This window comes from Rissa tridactyla, chromosome 7 (genome assembly GCF_028500815.1).
Source record: "Rissa tridactyla isolate bRisTri1 chromosome 7, bRisTri1.patW.cur.20221130, whole genome shotgun sequence".
NCBI lineage: Eukaryota > Metazoa > Chordata > Aves > Charadriiformes > Laridae > Rissa > Rissa tridactyla.
In genome coordinates, this window is record NC_071472.1 from 29,563,737 (window position 1) to 29,589,347 (window position 25,611).

The window sequence follows — 25,611 nt, forward strand, 5'->3', positions numbered from 1 at the left end:
CTTACCTGGTTTCATCAATATAAACTGCCTCCAGCACAGATGCTGCATATTCGATGTTCTTTTTTAAATCCACTACATTAATGTCACCCTTCTCCAGCTGCTTTACTAAGCATCTTAATCTGTGAAAAAGAAAACAAAAATATCAGTGCATTGCTTATATCAAATTTTAGCGTCTGCATTTTCAATTTGAAATAATGGAAGCAACACAAGAGCCAGTGTAGAGGTAAGAGGCATTGCTTGCCTTGTTTTAAAAAAACCCTGGTTTTACAATGAGCGTGACAATGACCAGTTGTATGTTTTTACAGCTTGCTAACTGTGTAAGATGTATTAAGAAAAGACATATACATTCCAGTAAGTCAGAGAGGACTCAGAACTACCATCAGAGTGATATCATATTAATTTGTAACATTACTATTATGCATTTAAATAATAACTAAAACTTTGCAAGTTGTCTTAATATAATTTTTCTGTGCTTAGAAGGTTGATTATAATTATTTAATATCCGCTATATACTGAATTTGCTCCATTTAAAGGTTTTTAATTTTATTTAGGCCTCCAGTATGTTTTTGCTGCAGAATTTGTATTTCTTATTAGCGTGAGCTCGATTGTTTTTGTGTTTACAGAAAATTCATCATTATACCAGATGAAAGGTGGTGCTTATGGCATTAGAAAAATCCACATATTTTCCCAAGTGTGCTTTTACTTTTAGTTTTGAGAACATTCTTTTACATTACAAACATGGATACGCCCAAAGGGGATTTTGTAATGCATCAGCTCATGCCTCTGTAGCAATACACTTATACAGATAAACTCCTTGAATACCAGATTTTTCCTAAACTCTCTGATGACAAGAACACTTCTGACACTGCTTAACTTAACTATACAAAGTAGTCATAGCACTGGCGTGAAATGAAAACCTTATCTGTAACTGTGTAGAGATGTGACTAAATTGATGCTTAAAGAAGTAAGGGTATTTTCCTTCTTTCTGTGCTGTATCTCGGGACACAGTTTTGTATCATATAAGATAAAGATTTCTGTAATTAAAGATACATCATTATTTTAACATAACTTTCACAACATATCTTTTTTATGTGTATGAAATGTGAAAAAAGTGTGCGAAAGAAGCATTTAGTTAAAAAGCGGACTGAACTTGACTTGAAAGTAAAGCTGACTTTACTTTCAGAAAAAATCATATTTATGACATGAAAGAGCATATATAAAAATATACATAATATTTTACATATTAATATTTTATACACTATTTTTATTGGGCATATGCAGTATTTGATTTGACTTAATTAAAATGCATAAATTAAAAAAAATCTATGATATTCAAAATAAATCCCTCATAAACTTGGAAAGTACTGTTCTGTCATAAAACCACTTCCATCTTTTTTCTTTATATTTGTTTGGACCCAAGTATAATTATGTCCAAGCCTGCACAGGTAATTTTAGCAAACGGAGTTTTAAGACCAGCCTCCTCAGTTCTCCAAAGTCTTAATTCAACACAAATTAGCATAGAATATAAAACAAACAAGGCTCTTAGCAACCACGTTTACTTGGTGTATTACACAGTGCATTGCATATCAATGGAATGGAAAAGTTAGTGTTAAAAAATATTCTCAGAGAAATGCAGTGGGTGGATGAAACACTGTGGGAGTCCATCTCCTACACAAGAGGGAGATGAAGAAATAACCTTATGTATGGGGAGGCAGCTCCAGTCCATAACTCCTTCCACTTCAGAGGCACCTATAGACTGAAGAAGCTAATTCATAAATAGACACTCACCTTGCAGCACCCAGCACACACACTGTAACTCTCCTGGGATGTTTGCTCCTCAGTGATGCACACAAACACACATACAACCTCTCCTGAGCACCAATGCCAAAATGCCCAGGGTAGACTGGCAGCACCATTGCCTCGACTTGCCAACAGCCGTAGGGTGGTTCTGCCACTTGCACTGTTCCCTCCATGTTTGACTGAGCACGTCTCCGAATCACACTTTCCAAAGTGGAAGCATAAGTCAAGTTAAAAATGCAACACTTCACGGGGAGGGGCCATGGTAGAACAATATTAGCTCAAAATGGCTTAAAATGCCATGTTGTGTAGCGATAGGACGAGGGGTAATGGCTTTGAACTAGAGCAGGGTAGGTTTAGATTAGACATTAGGAAGACATTCTTTACAATGAGGGTGGTGAGACACTGGCACAGGTTGCCCAGAGAAGTGGTGGAGGCCCCATCCCTGGAGACATTCGAGGCCAGGCTTGATGAGGCTCTGAGCAGCCTTATCTAGTTGAAGAAGTTCCTGCTTACTGCAGGGGGGTTGGACTAGATGACCTTTAGAGGTCCCTTCCAACCCAACACATTCTATGATTCTACGATTCTAAAATGCTACAGCTTCTAGTGGTTCTATGTTTTCTCAGGGTATAGACCAGATGACAGATATGTGAAATCATTTTTACACTTTCAGGAGGAAAGGAGTCCCTGAGGGAGCCTTTGAGCCTCAATGACCTTGCGATATCTTGCTGCATAGGTGGCAGTCAACTGATGTAACCTGCCCTGTAGTTATAGTTCATATTCTAGGAGGAATGCAGAACACGGTAACAGACCGGGCTGCTCAGACAAAGTTGAAGTGATTCTGAAGAGGTTACAGAATCACAAAAGGACAAAATCCATATAATTCAATGATGACCAGTGTCCTTGTCATCACATGCATCCACGCTTTGTGGAGATGTCCTCAAGAGTGTCTGTAACTGACCCAGTGCAGATCTACCTTAGAACCACGGGAAAATTTTGGTTGGAAGTGACTTCCACCTGGTCCAAGCTCTTGCTGAAATATGAGCCAACCTCACAGTTAGGTATAACTTCAAAGTTAGGTCAAATTTCTCAGAGGCATTTCCACTTGAGTTTTGAATGGAGATTTCACAAACTCTCTGGGCAACTGGTTTCAATGTTTAACCTGCCTCATGGTGGATTTTCTTTTCCCAATACCTAACTGTGATGGGCCCAACCTTTGCTGTGCAATTCCAAGAAAAATCTGGCTCTACCTACAGTACAACTTCCTACTAGGATACTGGAAAAAGCAATAAAATCCCTCCACAGTGTTGATGATCTGACACTTGTCAGGTAATAATCATGAGGTATACCCCAAAAGTTATAAAAATGGACTTCGAACGCAGCAAAATTAAATGGGTTATGACAGTATATGAATGGTCTGTATATACTCAACATAGGATGCATTAAAGCGAAATAGCCACAGAGTTTAAGAGTTGACATCTCAGCAATGAAACTAACATTTTAGTAAAGAATAAATATGTCACTTTATAAGACAAACCAAAAAATGAGTTAAAATACTCATAGCCAGCATTCTGCGAGACAAAGAAAATCACAAAAAGGGCAAGGAAAAGTAACAAAAAAGAATTATTACTCCAGCTGTATTGGGCAGGATTTTTATTTGTTTGTTTGTTTGTTTTCTTTTAATTAAGTGTGATAAATTGAAAACAAACATCAGAAATGCCATTAGAAAACCTGAAATACTACTTAGAATTGGAGCTAATTGTATTACCCTGCCTGTGCACTGTCCTACTAAGAAATAATGACGGCAACAAGGAAAAACTGCAGGGGCTATTTTGTGAAATAGAAAAATGAACTTTTTGAACTGTTTTAAGATGCAAAGAGAACTGTGTACAGAGTTAATACAATGCAACATCAAAGAATGAGATTTATAGAGAAAAAGACACAGATAATTTCTCTTAGAACAACTGAAAACTGCATTTTAAAACTCGCAGCCCTGGTTTGTAAGGGAGAAAGAGACATCTGCAACTAATAAAGGGAGTGGGTGGAGAACCATCTTCTGTCATATTGGGTAAACACCATTAACAGCGCTGTGGTATTAAATGCTTCTACGGACAACCCAAATGCGCTCTGCTCCTACCTATCTTTAACAGTGCCGCCTGTGAGGTTTCCAGGACCAGTGTTTCCCTCACCACCCCGTGCAGCTGATGCCTGTGTCCAACTGCGGGCAATAAGCTTTGAGGCCAACCCAGCAACACAGGCAAAAAAGGAATTTTACTAGGAGCCAAAGCAGCATGTTCTTGATTAACAATATCAAAATCATGACTCAATTGTTCCCTCCTTCCTCGTTAAAATTCTCCCATGTCTGAATTAAAGTTTTGATAAATCTACTGTAACTTGCAGGGGTTGTACCAAATTAACTGAGGATACATTTTAGGTTGTTTGAGAAGGCTTCCTATGACAGTTTCAGTAACTACAGGAAAAAAAGGAAGATAAGGAATCAGTGATTAAAAAAGACTTTTTGCAATGTCAGCATGAGAAAATGTTTTCTTCTATGGAATCAAGCGAAGTTCAACAAGACAAATATGTTTGGAAATACTGAATAATTGTCCTAAACACAGGTTAAAAAGATAATAAAGAAAGGTGCCAGGGGTGGGATTACTTGAGAAGGGAGATTGTAAGGTAGGGAGGCAGATGAGTTGGACAATTTCAGTTTCAGATTTTAAAGACTGCCTCTTCCTTTCAAAGGGAAAATAAATTAACAGTGATTGTTGAGAATAAATCAGAGTTAAAGGTTCAGCTTAACAGTCTTCAAGATCCAGGAGAGGAAAATTCAGCCTGAAGTTAACTTCTGAACCTGAGAAGAAGACCCTCTGTCTGTTTTCCCAAAGACTGCCTTTATCTGCCATCTAAGTCTCCACACCATCGAGCACTGCAAAGAAACAGCTTTCTAACTTACACATCTGGACTTCACTTAAAACTGTTTTGGAAACTTTGTACAAAAAAAGCTGGCTTTTGACACAGATTCTATTAAAGGGGAAGTGAAATAAACTGTAAAAAGTAAACTAACCCTGCTTATTATATTTTGAAATTAATGGAAGTCATTGTTGAAGATGGGCAATGAACACGAGTAATTCTTTGAAAACAATGAACACATGCTAATGCTAATTACAGATAAAAAGTTATTCATATTAATATTCAATAATCACAATGGCGGTCTAAATATTATCTGTGGTGGTGAAGTCAACTGCAATTACAAGTTGTAACTCATTATGTTCCCATGAACTAGTTGAGAAAAACCTAGCTGTGTGCCAAATGTATTAATTCCTTGAAAAGATCACGAGCAAATACCGACAAAGTGTTAAAAAGTTTAAGGATAGAACAAAAGATTATTTTCTGTAAACAATTGTTTCATGTTTTGTTTGCAGTATTTAATACTGAATAAGAAAGATAAGTGGATAACTGTAATCTTTATAATACAAGTGATTTGACTCTAAATGAACATTATAAACTAAAAATGGGCTCTTATGTAATGTGAAATTAAAAGTAAAGAGGAGGAGAGTAACCATTTTCTGACAATATTGTTAGTTACAGTTTAAACACCACTAGTTTTTAAAATCTTTGAGTAAGTGGGGAAATTTCCCCTAAAACTGTTTAGAATTAAAACTGGAAATCAGTTTTGCTGCTTGTAGTGATTCTTGTAATAATCAGCTGAATAATTTTTACAATCTGTAGAAAGCATTCGTCACTCAGTAGTTCCTCCGCGTTCAAAGGCAGAAGTCAAACATGAACACTCTGAAAAAGGGCCAATATCCAGCAATTACAAATCACTAAGCATGCGGAGTTCAGCTCATCTATTTAGAACAGCCCAAGTCCAGAATCCAAGGTGTTTTACATACCTACATATCTGAGATTCAGGAAAATATCTGAATTAGGAGAAATCCAAAATGGGAATAGCAAAACTTCATCTTGGAAAACTCACAACAAATACAATATGTCAGTATTTCACTTGAATTCTAAAATTCCTTACATAAATTGCCCATATTCCAATTATTTTTAATGTGAATTGGTATCATTTGAACTTTACAATTTGCTATTAAGAATATGCACGTATAAAATGAATTTTTATCTATATACACTGGTCCCTCCAATGAATACTTTAAGATAATGTAGATCAGAGATAAAAACCAAATTATAATAATAACAATCAACCATGTACAAAGTCCATTCTCTGACTTTTTCAAGTAAAAAATTAGAATGTATGGATTGCTAGCAATCTTTTATTATGACAAAGGATATAATTCCTTTATTGTGTTTTCTGCCAGATGGAAGATAAATACTGACTATGAAAAACACAAATCCCAGACACAGTTGTAATATTTGTAATATATGGCTAAAAAAGACCAGACCTGATCATACAAATGGGTAAGAGATACTGATGAAATATCCAGAATGTGGTAATAAAGATTCAGGAGTGACCCCTTTGGGTAACACTCCTGTTCCCCTGCCCCTACCTGCAGTTACAAAGTAGACAACTAACATGGCTTCAATATGGCTAACCTTTACTTCAAGGTTTTTATATCATGGTAAGCAAAAAACATGCTGATACAGGGACATTTCGCCAGTCGAGGCAAGGCCAGCATATCAATGGAGAGCAAGGATTAGAACCGACAGCTCTTGACTCAGACCTTGATGTGCGTTTCACTTTCCTGGAATCATAAAAAATGCAGTTTTAAATGCAGTTACCTAATATTTCTTCTAATTAGAGGCACTGTGCCTCAATACGTTCTGATTCTGAGAAACACTCTGATACTGAGAAACACAAGAAAAACATTTAACATTTTCAGTGCTCCAAATGTGTTTTATGAAATTACTTCTCAGTCACCACCGCGTCTGAGCATATGCACAGGAAGCCTTGTGGTTGCTAAGGGTTTCACGAATCACATTCATTTCATGATTATTTTAAGCACTATGAGTGGTACACACTGATCTGTAATTATGATTCAGTCATTAGAAAGCAAATATTGAATATGCTGGTAATTCAGCCAAGATTTTGATATACCAAAACTTCAATCCCATATTGAAGAATTAAAATAGAAGTTCTCCAGCTATATAACACACACTGAAATTTACACTTTCTTAATGATAAAACTCTGCATTTTCATGGTGACAGAATTGCCTTGGCTGTTTAAATATTGATCATGTTTATGCAAGGTGAAGTGGTTTTCCTTCAGGCAGGCATTTTAGGCTTCAATTAATTTTACCTTACTCATCCCATAAACTTATTACTTAGCACTCTAATACTGTATAAATATTACCTTTTGGGTCTCACTTAGTAACAGATTTAAGTGTTTTTAAAGGCTTGATCACAATTTAGTCAAAATTCCTGAGTTTTCTTTAGCGCCTAGCTGAAATCACAGAAAGCCAAGGAATCTTACTTGGTTTCCACCTGAAACCATAAACCGATCCAAGCTCTCCAAAGCATTTTTGAGTTTTTGCATAATTCTCAACAAACACGATCAAACAAATTGCAAGTGCATGAGAAGCCTTAGTGTCTTAACCTGAGTAACTCTAAAGATGTGCCATTTGCAACTCTGTAACCTTTCATCATCACCTCCATCATCACCAGCGCGGCTCTGGAGAGACAACCCAGAGGAGGAGGTTCATCTGGGATCCTGTTGCTGCTGCTGTTCCCTGCTCTCTCTCTCTCTCGCCTCTCCCACTCATCCTTCCCCAAAAGTAACTTTCACCACTAGAGTCAATGTATGCCATCAGCACAAATTCTCACAAATGTGAATTTCTCTCACCTTCCTTTCTGCACACCCCAAGATACATAATGAAACCTATTTCAGCCAAGATTTAAGTGTCTTTCAAACTTTTCTCTCACTTCTGCTAATGAACCATCAGCAATGTTAATTTGGTTCCTCTCTTCAACTGCTTTCCAGGTTGAAGCTTAATTAAAAAATCCTCAAACTTCAAATTACTTACTAAGTACGTACATTCAGGTGTTTTATCTGTCTTCTATTAGATCCAACCAAGTAGTCTTTCCTTACTCTAAATTCTATAACTGTTTCTATTACCTCAATGTCCATTTCCATGATCTGATATTCCATTTAACAATCAATCCATGAAATCAAAGACAAATAATGCACAATCTATAGGACTGATTTCTAAATTGCGAATTACCCTTCTAACGGCATTTGCTGAATATTTATTTTTTGTCTGAAGATTAACGTTTGATCTATAAGGTTCCCCTGAATTGTACACACATTATACAGAATGCTATAGGTAAAGCTATTTCATCTTGAAGTTGCCAGGTATCTGAACAGTCTGGATGTGTCGAAGTCTTCACCATAATCTAGCTAAATTCACTACCAAAAACAAGCTGGGAAATCAAATGTAAACTTGTCACCTGCCAAAAATCATGCTTTAAGATGACAGAAGACTTTCAGTACATCTTACCTGTTGGAACTAATGCGATAAACACACTGAAAACACACGTAGCCCTTATTCCCCATAGCTATTTTAAAAGCTTTATTTTTCCTGCAGACTGCAGCTTTGAGCACAGGGATTGAAGAAGCTGCTAAAAGGCAGAAGTTAAGCCTCTAAATCTTCCAAAGCAGTCCCTTCCATTATTTTTAACAAAATATTCCATGGCACAAGAAAGATATTTCTAAATAGATCACCTCACACTCACATTTGAGTGTTGGCTCTACATTCCAGCAAGAAACTTGTATCCAAACTTCTGCACCACTGGAAATTATCAAAGGAGTTGCAGGCCTACCACATCTCACCCTCTGTGCTTCAGGGGAGCTCTCTTAGCCCGATGTCACAGCTCCCACTCATCACAACTGCATCTCCCATACTTGTAAGAAAAATCATGACCTACTTCTGCCCCAGGGATGGTCACAGAGTCATGGGAGATGTTTGCTCTTCTAAAAGAGCTCCTGCTAGAAGGCGTTTTTCCAGATGACAGTATTATGGCACAATCATGGTCACATGACCCAGACTATTTTAATATTATTGTGATGCACTAAATATTTGATCTGATCACACAATCTAGCACATGGAGTCTCTTGTCAGCAAGTAGATAAATTTAATCGTCTGAATATGTTTGTCTTCTCCGCCTCATGTTCCTTCTGCTGCCTAGTACTGCTAGAAACGACCTTTGCTTTAGTTACTCTTGAAACTCATAGATGAGATAGTATCCTCCCAACTTATCAATTATCACAGAATGATAAGGGTTTGGAAATGGATCTCTCATTACTCTTTCGTTTATTCTGCTTCTCCTGTCATTCACCCTGAAGTCATTGTTATACCCATCCAGAATCAATATGTTGAATATCTCCTTTATTCCTTGGGACCAGAAAATCTGGGTTGATGGATGTTGGTACTTATCCTTTGAAAACAGCATGCAAAGAGGTAGAAAGTCCTTTTAGAAACACGAAGAACAGGCTATCATACAAAAAGTCAATTGATGTTCTTTCACTTAAGACTGCATTAACCATAACTGGTAATTTTGTACGGAAAATATTTTCTAGACTACTACTAAGAAAATACGTTGTTGTCATTGTACAGGCTTTTGAAAGCTTTTTTGGTGCAATTTCTGCAATTGTTAAAGGCAGAAGATTGATAAGTGTTAGACACTAAAAATAAAGTCATTGCCCAACGATCAAAGAATCTTCATCTATGACATTTACCATGAGTATCCTCTCCTCCACTTGATAAAGTCACAAATGAGCAAACAACTCAGGAAATGTTTCATTAACATTAAAATGATGACACTTTGTTCTGTGATTTCTCTGTGGAATCAAACTACATTAAATACTACATATTCTGTATATAATTAACATTTTGATTTCCCCAAGACAGAAATTAGAACCAGGACAGAATTTCCTTGCTGAATACCACAGGTATACCATATACAAATGTGGCCAAACCTTTACAGCTAACCCTTCTGTCAACTTTTAAATTTGTTTCATTAATAGTTACAGATTTTTTGAGACATCAAGCTGTAGAATCTGGGTCCTGGTAAGTAATCTGGGTCCTCTGTGCTTACTTCCAAAGGATTTTATATTTATTTCTGACCTGTTGACTTCCATGGGCAGAGCATGAAATATAGTACCATTGGTTGCTTAGTATGACATCTTCCACTCCATTTCTCTCAACATACATACAGCTTATCACTCATGTTATATTAAGTCAACAGAGGTTACATAAGGACCTACATAAAAATATATCATGGAAGAAGACTTTTTTGAAATGGCAGTCCCTCGTATTCAGTCTAAGAACGCAGTTAGACATCATGCACCTCTCTGTGCCCCATTCCATCCCCTTTTTTCTAGAAATGATTGCCTCTCCACCTCTGACGGCACAAGTGCATGTGCAACAATAAATCTTCAACCTGATACTGCCAAAACAATCTGATTCACCTTCAAGATATTTTACAGTACGGGGATTTCTACTGAACTCTTCACAGAACAAGATAAAGGGTCATGTGTATGTGCAGTTATGCTACCAGATAAATCAGGGTAGTTGGTTCAGCTCTTCAACATAACAACCAGCATAAAAACCAATATAATCCTACTTTGATCCAAGCTCTAACTTGTCATTTGGTTTGGAAGTCCTACTTTCGACTTGTAATTAAACTTAAACACTTGAAGTACCAGAATATAAAAGTTATACTTTTAATATATAATCACACCTTCCAGATGGGATGACACAGCCAATTTATCTTGAATTCTGTTTTTAAAGTGTATCACGGGTTCTGTGGAACAAAGTACAGATCTCTATTTGTTGGGATAAAATTGTGAAATGTAAAAAATACAAACGTTTGCATTATGAACGATTACAGACTATTGAATAAAATATTAAAATCATTTAAGAGTTACCTTAGTCTGCCTAAAATGTTGCAGAAAAAATACCACCATCTTAATTCAGATGTCTTTTTTACTGAATAATTAACGGCTTCAACAAATCTATTTTCACTAAAAGAATTTTTCATTCAAAAGACAGAGCAAGACATAAATGCTTTAGTACAACAGCTGTAGTAATTACAGTACAATTTTGCTGTAAAATCATTACCATCTCAGTGATTCTGAAGAAAGGATACAGTATGTGTAATGTATATGACAATGTAAAAAATATGAACAGGGCTTTTATTTAAAATTGCAATACTGCCATTAAAATGAAGAAAAAAGAAAAAAATCAGGAGATGCTAGAATACGGCACCCTGTGTTATGTGTGAAACTAACTTCAGACATTTGGAACTGTTAAAAATAAATGTTCTGCTGAAGAATTGCCAAATCAAAGTACTTCAAAGTAGGTCTTGGTAATGAGAAGTAGAACATTAGAAAAGCTTAAACACACTTGAGAGCTGTATAAATGTTGAAAAGAGGAAAGATTCAAGTGGACGAACTTTTCCCCTATATTCTTTAAGAATGATCACAAATAGGATGAAATGTAACATGACCATTCTTATTTACACGTGAGCTTGATTTAGGATTTGTCTACATGAGAAACTAAATTTGAATTAAGGTCAGGTAAGAAACTGAAATTCACTATCTGTCCTTGAACAGCTCCATCTTTGAATACTCCAGGATGAGTAGAACTAAACAGAAACAAGTCCTTTAAGCTCATCATGAAGAATATTTCAAAGAATTGCTCAAAGATATTGAACAATATCACATTAAACCCATTATCTGGCATATAGTACATATGTGCTGTATGCATATTGGTTTTCATTCTGGAAACAGTGGTGACGGGAATTGTAGCAAACCAAATGAAAAATCATTTGTAGTCAATGCCTGGTAAAGAGGCAATTTCCTCAGGCTGCGAAGTGCCTGGCACCTCAATATACAGCGTTCAGGCTTTGTAGGTTTGTGAAGGTAAATTGGATTAGTGGCCATTCCTTAGTTGCTGGTGTTTCCTTTGCCTTAATTCATGTTACCCTTAAGGGTCTCCCCTATTCCTTCCACATTTAATAAAAACAGACTAATAGACCGTGAAAGTACGATGCAGAAAGTAGCAAACTGCAGCCTTGCTCTAATCTAGAGGACGCCATGATGGGACAGGCCACTGTCCCTACCACAGAATTCTCTACTGCACTAAGGACTTTGATGAGTTCGGGTCTTAATTCTTACACATCCAACTAAGTGCTTTAACTCCTCTGTCCCAATAAGACGTACTAACCACAGCGGCTGCTCACCATGCTATCAAACCAACCTGATTATCAGCCTATTCACTAAAAAGTGACAATATTTTCATACCTTCCAATCTCTTGATTCCAGGTTTGAAAAGGAGCATCCCTCAGAATGTGTAGTCCAGAATCTATCATCAAAAGTGTTACTTTTGTCTTGTTTTGCTTAAACTAAGAAAATTTAACATAGATTTAATTTACCTCCAAGATATTATTTTAATCTTTTATTCCTCATCATGAACGTAGCTGACTTTAATTTGCCTGTTTATATACACTTCACACATATTATAAACAGACTAGACTGAAAATTCAGAACCTACTGCTCAAATTGATCATGACAATATTCAGAGAATATTCATCATCAGAATAACATGGAAATTATACTCATTCATCAAGAATTTTGCAGCAGATAACATTTCACTTAATAACCTCTGTATCTCCACGTGAAAGAAACATAACACAAAAGATATCTCTCAGCTTGAATGGACTGTAGAAGAACTTTTCAGCATATGCCATATTTCCTGCAGAAGAGACGCGTTTGCTTCTTTATTTTAGAAAGAATGTTCTTTAATTAATTATGACTCTCTTCTAAGGAGCTACACCATTGTACTACAGGCCCTGCTAACTAGAGCATCAGATCCAGCATCCTTTCCTAAGGCAACATACATGGGCTGTGCCTTATAAAGCACCTCTTGTGCTCTTATGGCAAAAAAACACTAAAAATAATTGTTAAATGATGCACTGCTCCATTACTTTCTAAAAAAAGTCCTACATCGATTTCAAAATTAACCACATAACTATATTCATCCAGCTACATTTTATTACTTGTGAAGTTGTTTAGAAATGTCCTGGTTTTTATCTACACAAATACTGTACCAGAAAGAGTTTTCAGCTGGAAAATTACTGGGCTTGTAGGCAAGCAGTGTTTTTTATGAAATTTTCAAAATCAGCTTTTAATAACATAAAATTCTGTTCTTAATGCCTGTGCCTTTCTAGGACTCAGAAATTAAAATCTGAATTCTTCAAGGGGACGACAGTATAACACCCCTAAATGTACTCCTCTGGGGACATGAAATCTAACCTGAAAAGTTCAGCTCACTTATGGTCATGACTAACATAATTGCTAAATTGTGCTTCACTTTTCATAGCTCTACTGAATGAATCACTATCCTCCAGTCTCTCTGCAAAGCCTTGACATTCCTTTCAAGTAAGAACCTGGCTACATTTTTATTTCAAAATAGAAAACTAGTAAAGTTCTTCATTCAATGATATAAGATAATGTTTGTTTACACACTTACTAACGATTTAGGAAAAGCTTGCGTGTATAAAAAATCAAGACAGGCAGTAAACCAGTCTGTTAGAAAGAGTAACTACATACTGTGATTTGCCTGTCATATTCTCAAACAAATACATTGTTTTGTTTTCCATTGCTTTTCAAATTCTCCTAATGCAGCATATTTTTTATTGGAATCCTCAGTTTTGAAATCAAAGTATTCGCTTTAATCTAACGTAGCATTACTCAGAGAAGTAAGCCAGTAGTTTGCCCAAGAAAATCAAGCCAGCTTTAACACAGTAGCGATCAACCCAGGTGCTGATCACGAGGGAGTGCTTACCTGAATAAGAGCAACACTAAAGTACGCAGGAGTATTAATTAATGCAAATGAGCCTTGTTCGGTAGTCTCCTATCAATATATTGCTTTCATCTGCAGATATCTACATACTATCGTGAGTATGCAATACAGGACATTCTTGTATGGATATTGGTAAAAGGAAAACTAAGTGCGATGCTAATTACCAGTTCAGTTCTGTGAACGTGGTTTTGCATGTGTACCTTGCAAATCACCAAAATAAGAGCTCAGGCTTAACTGAGAGTGTTTACAGCCTGTTTGATCAAGGTCATTGGTATGAAAAGTCTCTAAGATTTTATTGCCATTGCAGATTGAGAACAGTCACATTAGAGTGCAATTTCATCCTGGAAAGGTAATGAGAAAATGACAGCGAATCAGATGGATATCACCTTTTTGGGAGACCACCATCCTGTCCTACGTCAGTAAATGACAGTAACTGCTAAAGAATGTTTACGTGCTTATATTGCTTGAAAACCAGGGTCAGGACCCTGGCTGGCATTCTGCTATGCAATGTTCAATAACACTATATTTGACCATACTAGGAAGTGAGTCTTCTAAGCTATTTTATATCTATCTCAGCTCATTATTTCTATGGGGTTTTGTGTTTTCTTAATGCCGTTTTTTATTATTATTGATGACTAGAAATTCAATAATAAGGAATATTAAAGGCACTAGTGGACCCGAAGCAATTTTTAAGTTGATTCAAGGATTCAAGGATGTAACTCTGAAAGATGTGTGAGAGATTTCACTTTTAACATTGACCAGAGATTTCCATTTCATGCAGTGATACACACACAAAGAAAGAGAGACTAGAAACAAACTACATTTCTTACCATAGTGAGGATACACCTCAAAAAAAATTACGGAAAACCAAAAGGATTGCAAAACACTCAACTGGAAGGTAAATATATAGCTGGAAACTTTGCTCCTGCTTATCAAAAACTCTGTAGTGCCAATGTTGTTAGAAGCATTCCCATATATAAATAAATTAAATTCACATTGAAGTAGAAAAGGTGTACTCACCATGAGGTGGGGGATCCAACCAAGCAATGAAGAGATCTAAATCTTTTAACATTTTTAACATTTAAGGCAAATGCAACAGTTGTTAAAAGATGGATTTGCTTCCTTTTTAGGAAACCTGTGTTGAAACGCCTGATTGATTAACTGAGCGTATGCAAGAAAGTCAGGTTAAAGCCCTCCTCTACCACAGTCAGCCAAGGAATATAAATGAAATGTGAACAAGTCAGAGTAGAGACACTGACATTTAATACAGTAAATAAACTAGCAAAAATGTTTATGTATCTTTATGAAGAAACTTGCTGAAGGCTCAATAACGTGAAATTGAAGTGAGATATGCAGGAACAATTAACAGTTACAAATACGCAGGTATACGTGCACCCAAAATGAAAAGATATGATCCATGGCATAACTGTTTGGAGAATAAAGGACTATAAGTATTTTGTATCATTTTTCTATTAATCTTCGGGTTTTATTATCTTTGAAATTTGCTCTCTGACAAAGGTGATCCTAACTTTGCATAGATCAGAATACATCTTAAAATACTGCTAATATTCTACTTTTGGATTCATGTTAATGTATTTTACATGAAGAAGAAATGTAAGACCAATGTAATAATTTTCCTCCTGTAGATCCTAGATCAGGTATTAAAGAAAGGCATTTGTATTACAGTGAATCGGATTTAATGTGCAGTTAATCCAGGGAGTAATTTAAAGTATGCTTTGCCAGAAAATAACTGTTTTCTACTCTTGTTTTCAAAATGTATTAGTACATAAATACTTGTTTAAGCTTTTCATTCACTATGATTATTATTTTGAGGTCATGACAGCTGCATTTAGTTTAAATTTTAATCCAGAATACTTAATCTTGGACTCTTTTCTGGAATACTCTTACTAAGGTTCAAACGGGAGCACCATCAAATGAACAAACACAAAACAGTGGAGTAGGATATTCTTACAATACAAAGAAATAAACTGTTTCAAAATTGACCTCACAAAACGACAACAATAACTCTCAAAGAGGATTAAACAAAAGATCTAATCATTTTGTGCTAATAGACTTGGAGGCGCTTATTCAACCACAGCTATTCTGCTAGATTCTGCGATGTTGAAGAAAGAGATCTTGGCACCTCAACCACAAACATGAATACAGAAATGACATAAAAATTTACTAAACCTTCATGACTTCATTTATAGTACCTAGTTGTCTGACATGGATTTCAATTATTTTTGTAGTAGGAGGAATTAATTAATTCCACTCAGAGGCAGAATAGCTTGACATGCAGATGCATATTTGATCATAGATTGACATGAGCCCCGAAATCTGACAACAAATAATTTAATCATGGGAACAATTCCTTTGTAAGGCAGATTTCTGGGTTTTACCTCTTTGGCTTATCACCTCTGGTTACAACCAGCCTGTCCTAACATTTTAAGGCTGAAAATCCAGGCTGCAATTCTTTCATTAATTGCATTAACCTCACAAGTCTGACTGCAATTGTGCACCTACAGACCCTTTTCTTTCAGAAGTAAAGCTGAGTAAAGCGATCCAGATTTTTTTCAACACCAGTACTCATAGTTCAATTTAGCCCAAAGATACATAAATAGAAGTGCAAAGATTACAGCAATAAAACCTGAATCTTTTCCTCTGCTTTGCCACTCATCTTTCCATTCATTCCAGGTTGCCTCCACCTTTGACCAAACGCAGGCATTTTCCTGCTCTCTCCATGTATTCCCACCAGGACTCATGGATGCCTGCTGTCCACTTTCATGTTCTAGTCGAGATCCTTAACTTCTTCAGCGTCCCCTCTCATCTTGGGGCCAGGCATATGAAAGACAAAGTTTGCCCCTATAGACCTTCCCTCACTTAAGTCCCTCAACATTTTTGCTCTAAACTGAGCCTGGTCCCTTCCAGTTTTGCTTCTTGGGTTTTGGTGTTTTTTTCCTGCCATTCAACTCCCTGCACTCCAATACACATGCCAAAGAGGTGACCTGAAGAGTACTGGCATTAAGAGGGCATTTTCCCTCCCCTTACATTTCATCTACAAAATACACTACACATAACTGTACAGCTCACATAGTGAGGAATTTTGTTAATACACAGCTAGAGTTTAAGGTTAGATGTACGAATTGATCAATTTTTTCAAGTGTTTATCTACAATGATTTGAAACTAACGCACTTGCAAGAATATAACAGCTGAGTCACTAGGCAAGGCAGCTTCCTATAGATTATTCTTGTGAGTCCTGTTCTAATGACGAAACTGGTACTTATTTTCAATATTTAATTGATGCAAAGCAAGTAAATATGAAACATTGTATGTTCTCTAAGACTAAAGGCAACTGTTTCCTAGATCTTCATCACCCTGCAATAGAATGCTGATGTCAGTAATAGTGTTACTCATCACAGGTCAGAATTTTAGTTGGCATGAGTCTCACAGAACAGAGTGGAGTTATACCAGTTTACATGAGCACGTGTTCTCCAGTGCATTTTAGTATAATGACATGAAGAAACAAAATCAGTGTTTTCTAGGTGAAACCGATCTGCGCTGATTTTTTTTTTTAGTTCAGCATATATTCAAAGTTTCATTACAAAGCCATTGAACAATTTCAATTATGAAGACAGATAAGAAGAGTTGTTTAGAAATACATTAATAGCTCATGCCTATAATAAAAATATACGGATTAACAGTTCATGAAAGATATTTTACTGCTGTCACCAGTGAAGCACAACTTGTACTTAATTCATTTGCAATGCTCTCCAGCAACATTTCAGTCCTGAAAATACATAAAATCATAAAATATATCGGTTTGAGATAGTAAATCCTGTAGTGTATCTTCTTTTCACTACAAGCCTGGCTGACAAAGAATTCAAGACAGACTCCTTTGCAAATCCCCAGCAGGAGCAGAGCTAGAGTCCCAAAGAGCCAAAGAAGCAGGCAGCTGAGCCATGAGACTGGTGTCACTAAGGTGGGACTCTGGGACTCGTGAGACAGAACAGCTCTCCCACGCACAGCAGAAGGATTCACGATGTAAGTATTTCTCAAACAACACAAGTACCATGCTGTCTTTTACTATAACCATATCTACATCTACAGATTGGAAATTGGGCTTTAGCACTAAAGTTCATTGAGAATAACCTTTCCTTTCCTCATGGCTGTTCTTGTTACATACCAAGAACTGACTTGACCAGCTGGTTTCTGTTGCAATGCTGGGGTTTTTTTTCAGCAATGTAGCCTCTTCCAGGTTCCAAATTATAAACTGGGTATATGGCAGAATAATTTTAAAATGGCATGAAACATTCTAAGGGGGAAACACATGACCTTTAACAAAATAATTATTTGATTTTGCAGTCCTTTTATGCACACTCCATTTAACTCTACCAGATTTCTACCAGCAGAAGGCTTAAAAATTATGTCTTAAACTACTAGTTTTAGGTGTCTTACAAAGCAATACAAATTTTCCTTTCTTTGATGGTGGTGGAATAAATGCATCTTTGCATTTTTCAGAAGCATCCTTTATAACACTGTAAATTTAATACATGTAAGGCCTAGGTTTGTTTTGGAAATTATAATTACTTTTTCTTAAGACTTGCTCCAATGTTTGCTTGTGATGAATAAGGCAGTTTTTGAGTTGCCTTTCTGAATCTTGTCAGCGCTTCTCAATCCCACATTTGTAAAACTGTGGCACTTGTCCAAAACATATTGTCTCATAAATCTTATTTAAACAGAAAAATCTTTAAACAGTATTTTGCGGACCTACATCAGTGAATGAACATGGAAACTTTTCTTTTATAAATAGGATTATAGGAACCCCATAAAAGTCAGTTCAGAGGTTTTTCAGACCTTTTAGAGATTTTGAGTTTTAAAAAGAAACAAAGATAAATATAGCATGATAATCCTATTCACAACGCCTATAGAATCTCTGTTTATTAGACCCGTCATCGCATTTAACTAGCTTCTCATAATTATTAAAAATATAAACATGGTTGTAAGCTGTATTCATGGTAGTGGGTTTTCTCTATTAATAACAAAATGTCCCTGCAGGTCCTCTACTCTTGGATTAGACAGTATAATTATGCTATCTGCTAGACCATTTACCAGCATCCACCTATAGAACTGAACTGGTTTTATTTAGCTGCTAGTTTTAGCTATCATTCTGAAATTCAAAATGAGAGTGTCTAATTTTGTAGTGATCACAGTAAACTGATGTGTTACAGTCGTTCTCCTAAAGTCACGTATTCCACATCCAGATTTGACATAATCTCAATATTTGAAGTTAAATTATTTTTACATTTAATGCTGTAGGCATTCATATCACATAACACAGTAAACAAAAGCAAAGAACTTCCTCAGACCTTCCAATATATCCCAGAAAGAAAACAAAAAAGCTGTTTCCGAGTAATGTGGAGTTTATCAAGTAGGCTATGAGTATGGATTTTTTTCTCTACCAAAATTTCACTGAAAATTATACAGCATCAGAAAAGCTTTTGGGTTTGAATAATTAGCATTTTCTTATGAAAAGCAGCCTGCATTTTGTCAAAAACCTCTTATCAGTACCGCACAGAACAGTGGAGGCATTTTGCAGTCACTTTGCTTTTTTTCTAAATGTTCACAGTGGTACATGACAGAACAGCTTTATGTCTTCGGCAGCTGATTCTCACACGCATCAGCCTCTGGGCCATCTGATAAGGATTGCTCTGCTCCTCTAAATCAGTAAGTACATTAGACCTCTGCTTAGCTGACGTAAGTATGTATCAGCCAATTCCCAAATGTCTGTTTTATCAGGGGAACTCTCAGCAGCCGAACAACAAACAACAGTCTGGTCCTAGTTCCTAGTCTCAATGATTTTATAATCCAGTTCACTCATGGCCACTCAGACAAGGGCACCAGGATGGAATAAGTACCAGGATGTCCAGCTATGAAAATAAGGATATTAACTCATGATTCTGTCATTTCTTCTTGTGTACACTTAAGGCAATTGACCCATCTTTTCAGAGAGAGCCAGGTAGTAAAGCATCAACAGAGAAGGAGGAAAAAAATCATATATGTAAAAATTCATAAGGAGAATAAATGAACCTATTAAATTTGCATTCATGTTCATTTTAACAAAATTAAATTTTGCCTTATAGTCAATCAATAAATTATTATCAACATTATTTTAAGCCACTGTGGACATGTTTTCAGTTCCAATGAAGGGTGAAAAATGGTACATTTTAAGCTCAGACCACCTAGTAAGAGCTATTTGCACAAAAATATACATATTATAACTATAATATCTAAGGTAGCTCCACTTCCAACAGAACAAGAATAATTATCCACTTATATCAATAGATTCAAAATTTCATCTAGTGATCCAATTGACTCTATGGAGCCAGCTAGACTGGACACATAATTGTCATCTTTCTAGAATAGGAGAGATGTCTTGTGCAGAAGACTTTTGTCTTGTGCAAAAGTACTTGATCTAAAGACCTGCTCATTCCAACAGATTTGGATTTCTGCATTCTATGCTTTTTGCGAGGAATTGCAATAAATATTAATTATGACATTCAGCAGGTTTTGATCCCATACTGCCAATGTATGTTTAGAAGACAAATTTTCTAGACTGCATTACTGGATGGATAAAAAAAAAAAAGATAAATTTTCTGGAGAACTGCAGCATATTATATCTACTACACAGAAATTTCAAAAATTCCTGAAGGCAGAATGCAGATTTTTGTTCCTGTTTTGTTCAATCATTCTTGACAGAATGATAGAAAATTTCAGCTTCAGTTTTTTGTCTCAAGAGAGACACACGTCAACTGAAAATATCTACAAATGTCAGAAAGAAACACTGTATTAAATTGCTTGAAGAATCATAACTGGCATCATGCCAAAAGAAAGATCCCTTGAACTTTAAGCTGCCTATCAATACAGATAGCTGGCCATCAGTATCAGCTGGAGAGGTCATGCAGCCAAAAAAGTCTGGGATCTGTCCAAGCAAAACAATAAATGAATAATTTTCTTTCCATCCCTTGAGATGTTTTTCTACATATCACTGTAAAAGAAGCACTTCCAAGGAATTGCATACACCTGATGTACTGGAGGAATTGGCTTCCTCCCATGACCCAACAAACAGTGCCAGAAGTCACTTTGCTGCCTGCATGCTTTCTCAAGCTAGGTCAAAGGATAGGAGCCAACCTACGGAGAGATGCAGTCTGTCTTCAGGTTTGAGGTCTGGCATAAGTTTCAGCTCTGATATCATGTTAAAAATTTCAATTATTAACTAAACATTAAATCAGACCTGAAAAAGTATTTCAAAAAATGGGTAATCAACCTTAGATATGGAAAAAAAAAAAAAGCAGCATTCATAATAAAACTATAATATACCACAATTGCTACCAATGCCCATCTCAAGCAAGGAAATGTTTAAGTAACAACAGAAAGGTCCCTCTTATAGAGACTTTGCTCTAAATCCTCAGCTTTTAAAGCCATGCAGCCAGTTCACTCTGCAACATTTGCATGTTGAAAGGCATATCACTGGGAATGCCTGTTTTTCTGTCTTGTTCTCTGAAATAGGAGGAAGAGCAGTATAGGCACGTAACTATGGAGAGGATTAAAAGCCAATTAAATGCACACAGAATACACCAAAAGAGACAGATTTTCCATTTCCATCAGCCAAAAAGACATATCAACCTCTTTAAAAAGCCAGTGCATATAAATAATGTAGCTGCTTAGGTCATCTGCAAAGCTTTCTATATAGTAAAGAATTGAATTATGGTTTCCTGTTCCGTTACTTGTTGTCTTTGGTCAGTACCCAGGTGCATGGAAAAGTTTTCAAAGTAATGTTTATCACTAAAAAAAGAAAATTCTTGAGAGCTACAAACTGGCTAGCTTCTTCAGCAGGAAGAAGAGGATTTGCTTAATGTTGCTCTGGCACACAAAACATAAATCTGGTCTCAGAGAGAGATGCTATATAATCAAGTCTTTTGCTTCTTTCACAAATTGTACACTGCCAGAACTGACAGAAGATTTTACAAGCCCTAAAGTGCAAAGCCTTCTGTGTAAATATACATGTTCATTTTTAGTTATTAGCTCTAAAATTTGCGTGGCTTTGCTCCTTTAATATTGTGAACAAGACAAATTTTGAATGGTCTGTCATTTATCAAAGTTCCCGTCAAGAAGAGCTGCTGCATAGCCAGAACTGGAGACGGGAGAGCTCAGTCATGTACATTTTACCCACGACAGTGGCAATTACGTGTATAAGCAGTTCCATTAGCATCAAGAGGGAGACGACGTAATTACAGATTTGTACAACTTGGCCTCAGAACAAAACAAAAACAAAACCAGGAATTTAATTTCTGATCAGTCATCTTATACATTAAATATACATTATGCCCAGAAACAGGAGGCTCAAATCAGTTATCTAATACAGATCTTGCGCCATTGGAGATGCCCTGGAGTATCTCACCTGGTCCCCAGCTGCTGCTCCAGAAGAGCACAGGTGTCCTGCAGGTCCTGTGTCATATCTGCCAGCCCTGGGTGGATGTCTCGGGCACCCTTAGGTGTCTCAAATGGCACTAGAAGCCTGTATTTGAGCGACTGACTCAAACCTAGGCTGTCATTTCTTTACAGGTTAAGCAGATATACGCTCCTTCAGACAGAAGATACTCAGTTCAGAAATCACTGAAATCTACTTGAAGATAAACGGGAGAAGGGTTACATTTCTTCAGAGACAGAGAGTGTGTGGGATGGTGCTACTGCTGCAGTATGACATAAAAAGACTGGTCTCGTACATGTGTTGTGAGGAGAACAGAAAAAAAGAGAGAGAAAGCGCGTATGTATTGCAGTCTTCTGAGGTGCCGGGAGCACAACCATCCCTTGTTCTGTATGATTTTTCACCTTTTGCCATTGATTATAACCTGGTTTAACAAAGGAGGCCTCCTCATTTACTACTGAGCCCAGGTTTTACCTTGCTTCTCAGTCAAGCGTGACGCCTGATTAACATGCATAGGAAAACAACATACTTCATAATCTTTTTACATCACCAGCACGGTATTAAAGTAGCACAGATTAAATCCGCCTCAATTGCTGGGCAAATAATGCACTGGCCATAACGTAAATGGGAACCAAACCCATCAGATAAAAGATATGCTGATTTTTTTGTTGTTGTTCTCTTTTGAGATCAACTCTGTAGTCCTTTCTTGAACTCTCTGCTCCTAATCCAATCCAGTCCCTAGGTCTGACTGCCCGGCTACCCCGGGGAACATGTGAGTGCTCCAGTGTAAGGATCTCCCTCCTCCCCTCTCCTGTCTTCCAGTACTAAATCTTCCCAGTACCCCCCTCCGAGCCGAGGACACAGGCTGTGGTTCCCAAGAGAGAGACCGGCTGAGAATGTTTTTTCCGTCAGCTGCGTGTGACGGTACCTGCCCCTGCGGAACGGGACTGACATCACTGCTCATCACGACCGAAGCTGGAATCTAGACTCTCACCTGCCCTTCTAATGGCATACGCTTATTTGACCTTAAATTCCCTCCAAATCACATCCAGATAATTTTATGTGAGGATGGGAAAGGAACTACAGGACAAACTTGTTTAAAAGTGATGATTATCTTAAAGATGATTTTCAGAAATGAGCTAATAATAAAAGGCTACGTAAAATGATAGTATCTTTAAAAATAGCTTATCACTTTAGCCTGTTTTTTTTAAAAAAAACCCACAGTAATTTAAAAATTCAGTTTATCATGTTCAACCACATTTTTAGGCTCTACGATTGTATGTGAGGTCCAAAAGTCTGATTTAATTTACAAAACAAGAATATTTTTAGAGAGTTCAAATTGTATGTGTAAGATGGATACTAAGGTAACACAGTTGGAGAAAAGGAATCAGCAGCTGACAAGAAGCAACTGAATGATCATCTAAATGGATAACTACTAGAACGTCCTGGCTGGATTTCTTGAATCTGTATCTTATGCATTCCCACTGTAACTAGGACTACAGGGAGGTCAAAAAGTTTACCTGACAGGAGGTACCTGTTTTAGCTCCCCTTTGCTCCACTGTTTCATTGATACACAATTATGGACTATAATTTATGCACAATAGTTTATACCACAGGCCAATAAGATTGAATTTATTAAATCAATCAAAGTAACTTTTCCAGGCAGTTTCTGTTTGCAGAATTTACAGACATCTCAACAGTCTCTCGCATTTTGCAATGATCATGGCACAAATATCATCCTTAAAGGGATGATGAATAACACTTATGACATTTCCACTTCATAAGGTTTTGAAAATCATTCAAATGTATGATACACTCATGCAGGTATGAATGGATTCATGGCCACTGTACACAATATCCTGACGCGTAAACTTCTAGTAACTTTTTTCTTTTTTTTTAAAGAAAACAACATTGATTAATACAATGCCATTTTATCTATGACAAACCAGAAAATTAATGTGTTCAGACAGTGGAAAACATCTGTGGTATGGATGAAAGTAATTAACATAGTAGTCTTCTATGTTCAAATTAAGACATTATTCTGTTTTTGAGATTCTCACTGAAGAAGACAGCAGTTCTGTTCTTTTACCACTATTCACTCAACATTGTAAAAAGTGGGAGGCAACCATCTTAATGCTGCTGTAGAGAGCTTCCAGCTACTAGAAGTTATTTGACTTTGCTCCTGGCCTATGGCACTACTATAGCTATACAGAAGTTTTCTCTGAAAAAGTCATTATAGAAGTAATACAAATAAACATATCCTTCTATCTTTACACACAATCTATTCAACTAAAATCGGACTGCTTGCTTTATTTTTTAGGAAACCACCAAAACATATAAAGCGCCTATAAGACAGAGCAAAATATTGGCCTGGCAATAATTCAGACACCTGTTTCAGCTGTTTTGAAATCCCAGTGACCCTCTCATACTTCTACCCCTCTTAAAGACGTCAGAAATGCCGCCGGCTCCACGCAGCACGGAGTCTTGGGTAGCTGCATAGTGGAGACCTGAGCACGGCTGTTCCTACACTGAGGCAGAATTAAGTTTAGCCTGCATTTCTGAGAACACTTGAATTGGCTCTGCTGCAAATCTATAATTGTAATATTTACAGTTTTCCAAAGGAAAGAAGTACCATTTGTTAAATCAGAAAGCTCCATTTGTGAACAATGGAAAATACTACTAAACTGTACTTTCCAAACAGTGCAAGATATTTTGCTGCAGAATTGCACAGCATACCATATCACGTCACTGCAGACTAAAATAAAACCTTCCCAGAAACCCAAGTGCCCTATAATACTAATTTTAAGAGGTTCCACAGTTATTCCAAGCAAATCGTTTTATCTAAATTTGGCTATTAATTCCTACAGTCAAACTGATTTTGAAAAAGACAGTATGTTTGGGGTAAATGTAAGAAGCAACATGGAACAATATGTTTTCTCTGTGCACCACATGAACGGCATCTCACTGAATGTCAGCTGAAAAGCGGAGCTAAAGGTTAACGGATGTTCATGTCTTCACTTGTGATTCTGCCTTGGCATCAAACTCTCAATGATGATACAAAGGCTTCTTAATCACTCCGTGACCTCTGAAGATTCTCCACAGCAGTATGTCTCTGAATATGTTTCTAGAGGTTAGGAAGTCATTTGAGAGCCAGAAGACCATACCTTCAATTGTACAAAATACTTCAGAGTTCTCTTTGGTCAAAAAGCCCCAGATAAGATCAAAGGCTCCCACCCTTTTTATGTCAGGACCCATCCATCTGTCTGGCATACTCATTTTATTTAAGTTTTATTTATGTATTTGATTCTACAGGCATTACTGAAATTTAGTCGTAACAACAGGTACCAAAAGAAAATAGAGGCAAAAGACAGAAAAAGAGTGGTACAGCAGCAGAGGAGTACAATAGCAGCAAAACTGTATGAAAGTTCACCGCTCCGTGAACTTTCCTGACTATTTTCAATGGAAAACCTGAAAAGACCACAGTCTCATCCCGAGTAACTGC

The 25,611-nt window shown here is 36.7% G+C and overlaps 1 protein-coding gene across 6 annotated transcripts in view; it reads right to left on the minus strand.

Annotated features, from left to right (window-relative positions):
- The window catches only part of PDE1A (phosphodiesterase 1A), a 238,022-nt gene that overhangs the window by 65,465 nt on the left and 146,946 nt on the right, over positions 1-25,611 (minus strand). For all 6 annotated transcript variants that reach the window (XM_054209002.1, XM_054209006.1, XM_054209005.1 and 3 more), the window contains one exon: positions 6-119. In XM_054209002.1, coding sequence (XP_054064977.1) covers positions 6-119 — 114 coding nt within the window. The remainder of the gene's footprint in view (positions 1-5; positions 120-25,611) is intronic.